General features: G+C 42.8%; 1 protein-coding gene across 2 annotated transcripts in view; it reads left to right on the top strand.

Moving 5' to 3' along the window:
- LOC134440236 (aminopeptidase N-like) overlaps nucleotides 1-5,000 on the top strand; it is a 59,498-nt gene that overhangs the window by 27,514 nt on the left and 26,984 nt on the right. For both annotated transcript variants that reach the window (XM_063190224.1, XM_063190223.1), the window contains exons 5-6: nucleotides 2,471-2,610; nucleotides 4,344-4,470. In XM_063190224.1, the coding sequence (XP_063046294.1) occupies nucleotides 2,471-2,610; nucleotides 4,344-4,470 (267 nt within the window). The remainder of the gene's footprint in view (nucleotides 1-2,470; nucleotides 2,611-4,343; nucleotides 4,471-5,000) is intronic.

Raw genomic sequence — 5,000 nt, forward strand, 5'->3', positions numbered from 1 at the left:
TTTGGTGGTGATCTTTGGGGTACACTCAAAGTAACAAAAAAGGAGGCGCACACAAGACTTGGGTAGAAAACGTTGGCCTATATCAGAGATTCTTTAAGTATATAGAGATATGCCTATGTAATAGGTTGCTATGGGCACCTAACATGATCAGGTTCCGGTCTGCCTAAAGGGGCGTGTCATAATGCTCCTAGCATTGAATAGAACAGTCCTTAGGTCTGCCTAAAAGACCCCCCCCCCCCCCCCTTGCAATAATAGAACCTGGAAACAATGGGCCAATGGAACCTCTCTCTCTCTACTCTCTCTGGCTATATTGTAGCCAAACAGTTACAAAAGAAGTCAGTGACTGAAACTGGAGCAACAGATGTTTTGGACCTCATCCATTTTCAATGTCTCCAGTGGACAAAATGGACTAGGTCTGAAACGTCCGGTGCTTCGGTTTTAGTCAAAGACTTTTTTTGTTACTTTTCAGCTACAATATACTGTTCATTTTCTACCCAATTCTTGTGTGTGCCTCCTTTCTTATTACTTTGTGTGATCACTACTTTTTACGAGCGGACGCACCAAGCAAGACACGGCTCAAAAGTCTAGACGCAGACACAGAGCTTTCTGTTTTTCCTGATCTTTGGTGTACAAAATGGTACCTCCATCCTATGTGATATACCGTACATGTATTGCTCCCTGGACGGTACATAATTGTCATTCAAAAAAGTAGCACCAGTGTTCTTTGGTGTGTTTCAGGGCAAGTGTGTTTTTTTATTAATCTGTGCACTGTATGAATGTAGGCTTATTGTGACGTAGGCCCAGTCAAAGCCTCCATTTGGCATGGAAGCACAGGTGCTCAGTTAAAGGGCTAGACCAGGGGTCCACAAACTAAGGCCCGGGGGCCCGATACGGCCCGCCATGCCCCTTTGACCGGCCGTCCACCTCTCTGCACCTCATCATTTGAACTGGTCCAAAGAAGCAATCCTCACAGAAAAAAAATAATGATAAAATATATTTTTTAAATGTTTTATTTTGTTTATCAACAAGTACTCACTTCTTTTGCAAATCACATGTATTGATGAACTATTTTGTGCTAGAAATTATGGCTATAACAGGCAGTGGCCTAGTATACAGCCCACATGATTGATCCCGGCCCCTGATCACAGTCAGGAACGATAATGTGGCCCCCAGAGAAAAAAAGTTTGGGGACCCCTGGTCTAGGCTTACTGCGATGGATCACATATGAGGGACGGAGTTTTACTCTGACTTTAGGACAGCTGTACAGAGCAATGAGCCCTGGTTTATGTGAGGACATGAACAGTTTTTTTTGTACTTTTCACAATCAAAGGAGAGGACTTTTATTTTAAGGACAGGGTGTACCTTTATTTGTGTTGTTATGTACTGATACCAAAGAGTAATTTCAATATGCAGCCTTCTGAATGTTCTGTGCTTTTTTGTTATACTTGTTGTATCTTCAATACCTGCAAATACACTGAGATTTTTTTTGTTTTACAAATGAGTTCATTTTCTATACTATTATGTCTCTACTGTATTGTTATTGAGTCTACTCTCTCTCTTTCACTCCCCCCACCCCCTCTCTCTCTCTTTCTCTGCTCTCTCTCTCTCCACCTGTCCACCATCATGCCACTACCTTACGTCTCTAAGGCCGGCCGCACATTGGCTCCGACAGCACTGCGGCTTACTTTTGCTTCCGACAGAATTCGGACCCCCAAACCCAATTTCACACAAACATAGCATTGATAGTCAATGGGCGGCGCCGACAAAATAGAACTTGTCTCTAATTGCTATCGGACATCGGCGAATGTCTGCGGACATCAGCGCCAGTGTGCGGGGTTCTATTGAAAATAATGAAATCGAACATTTGCGGAGCAGTGCGCAGCACTTTGTCGGAGCCTATGTGCGGAAGCCCTAAGAATCCTGGTCCCAACCCACGTGAACCTTATGACTTTACAATCTCCATCTATCTCTTCTTGCTAATTCTGCCTCTCCTCTCTTACCTCTCCTTTTAAATCCATCTCTAACAATGATGTTTTTTTTGTCCCATTTGTTAAGCACTTTGAGTTGCATGCCTTGTATGATAGTGTTACAGTGCTATACAAATACAGTTATTATTATTATTAGTAGTAGTAGTAGTATTATTATTATTATTATTATTATTATTATTATCAGGTGCGGTGAACACCACTCATGAGGGACAGATGGGCAGCCCACACCTATCATGTGCAGCCTTCTGAATGTTCTGTGCTTTTTTCTTATACTTTTCAGTTGTGTCTTCAATACCTGCAAATGCACCGAGATTTTTTGGTTTTACAAATGAGGATTGTGTCTCTGTTGTGATTGAGTCTTAAAGGAGCCACTGCCCCTTTAAAGTCAGTGACAGATTGACTCTCTCTCTCTCTCTCTCTCTCTCTCTCTCTCTCTCTCTCTCTCTCTCTCTCTCTCTCTCTCTCCACCTGTCCACCATCAGGTACGGTGAACACCACTCATGAGGGGCAGATGGTCTCCATCACCACGTTTGAGCCCACACCTATCATGTCCACCTACCTGCTGGCCTTCGTCGTGTGCGAATATGAATTCATCAGAACGCCTGCCACAGAAAAAGTCCTGGTAATGGTCATGACTTCCAGCTCGCTCTCTCTCTCTTTCTCTTTCTCTTTCTCTTTCTCTCTCTCTCTCTCTCTCTCTCTCTCTCTATATCTGTCTTTTTCTCTTTCCCTCCCTCTCTCTCTGTCTCTCTCTCTTTTCAATAAAGTAATCTTTTAGTCTAGGCACCAGAGGGGGGTCATGCGCACCCCCTGTACTTGTTGTCGAAACCACACTTGTTCCTGTCCGGATTTGTAGAATATTTGATAATATTTAGTCATTTTTGTGCTAAAAAGTAGGGTAAACATGCTTTTATGATCCCATTGACCCTTCCAATCAATTCCTCATATTGGAATTATATGGAAAAGTGGTCTTGTTTTTTTTAATGTTTTTTTAGGGGGTTTTATGCCTTTATTTGATAGGACAGCTGAAGATGGTGACAGGAAGCTAATGGGACAGAGAGACGGGGGAGGATCGGGAAATGACCCCGGACGGACTCAAACCGGGCTCCCCTGTGGGTGGACATGCAAGCCCAAACGTGGGGGGCTTAGCGCACTGCGCCACAGCGCCCCCGGTCTTGTTTGTTTTTATACCATGTTTGGTTCAAAAGTTGTGAGAATAGTCATATGTCAGAATTAAAGGGACACTGTGCAGGAAATGGTCAAAAAAGGTACTGCAACTATGCTGCTCATTGAAACTGGGCTGCCTATTGCCAAATTCGATCTTTACATGAAAGTTTACTAAGTAATAAACAAATATTTGCTAGTATGGTCCAAGTAGAGTCATTTTTGCCGCTAAAAATGGCTATTTTTGGAAATTCAAAATGGCGGACCATGGAGAAGATCCCCCTTTTCATGTATGAAAAGTGCAATTTTTCCAGTCATAATGAATACTTAGAATTTGATGGTGGTGGTAAGTATTCATGAAAAAGGTAACATTAGTGAATGGGCAGCATGAAATAATAAATAAACAACAAAACATCTCACACAGTGTCCCTTTAAAGAAATCGCTATTGCACAGTTTTCAAGAAGAGCTCTGAAAAACAGCCATGGGACAATTTGCTGCAATGCTAACATCTCTTATTGTAAACTAGACATATTTATGAGTCTAAAAAAATAGGTTTCGACAACAAGTACAGGGGGTGCGCGTGACCCCCCTCTGGTGACTAGACTATTTGTCATGTCAACTGTTACTTCAACACCGTACAGCCTGTAGAGCCCCTGTTGAGATTTCCATGTAATGTAACCAACAGTTCCTCCCCGGCCTGCTGCACAATAGGTGAATGCTGCCACCTTCAGGCTAAACTGCATACTGCAGTATCTGTAGTTGTCCATCCATCCAGCCATCCATGCACATCCTCGTCTCTGGAATACTTTGCCCCCTGACATCAGATCTGCTCCTACAACCTCTACTTTTAAATCCAGACTTAAAACTCATGTCTACAAATTGGCCTTTGCTCCCTAGTTTCATCCTTTTTCTGTTTTCCCCCCCTTATTTTTATTTACTTATTTTTCTTTATCCGTGTAATTTTATCTCGCCTTTTTATTCACTGTGGCAGGCCCTTTGTATCTTATGTGTTTTATTCTTGCTGTTGACTTTGTCTTGTTTTTAATCACATTTTTAGTATTGCTTATTTTTTGTATTTTAAGTTTGACACTGTACAGCACTTTGGTCAGTTCTTGCTGTTTAAATGTGCTTTATAAATTAAACTTACTTACTTACTTACATATTTTGTTCTTCACCCTCTCCCTGTGTAGATCCGTATCTGGGCTCGGCCCCAGGCCATAGCTGAGCGCCAGGGAGACTACGCTCTGGAGAAGACCGGCCCCATCCTGCAGTTCTTCGAAAACTACTACAGCTCAGCATACCCACTCAACAAATCAGGTATGCACACGCACACACTCACGCACACACACACACACACACACACACACACACACACACACACACACACACACACACACACACACACACACACACACACACACACACACACACACACACACACACACACACATACACACGTGTGCTCAATATCATGGAATACTGTAGGAAGTGTGTGACGGAGCTCATCTTGCACCTGTTCACTAGCCTGGTCCTGACCATCCCATAATACTACCATTTCATTTCGTATTTATGGTCTGGCATTTGTTTGCTCTGAAGCGATTGTAGGAAGCAGGAAGTTTGCACTCAGTTATGGTTTGAAATTATTGGACACCTCTCACCCAATCGCTGGCAGCTACTCAACTACAACATTAGACAGGTCATCAGCTGGGAAAATTAGGCCTTTCGTCCTACCGCACTTTTCTCTGTGAATTACTGACCAGAAGCCCTATTGGAAGAAATTAAAACATGGGGCCACGTCAATTTTTGCTCAGAATTCAATATGGCTGCCATTTTCCAAAATGACTTGT

This window comes from Engraulis encrasicolus, chromosome 23 (genome assembly GCF_034702125.1).
Source record: "Engraulis encrasicolus isolate BLACKSEA-1 chromosome 23, IST_EnEncr_1.0, whole genome shotgun sequence".
NCBI lineage: Eukaryota > Metazoa > Chordata > Actinopteri > Clupeiformes > Engraulidae > Engraulis > Engraulis encrasicolus.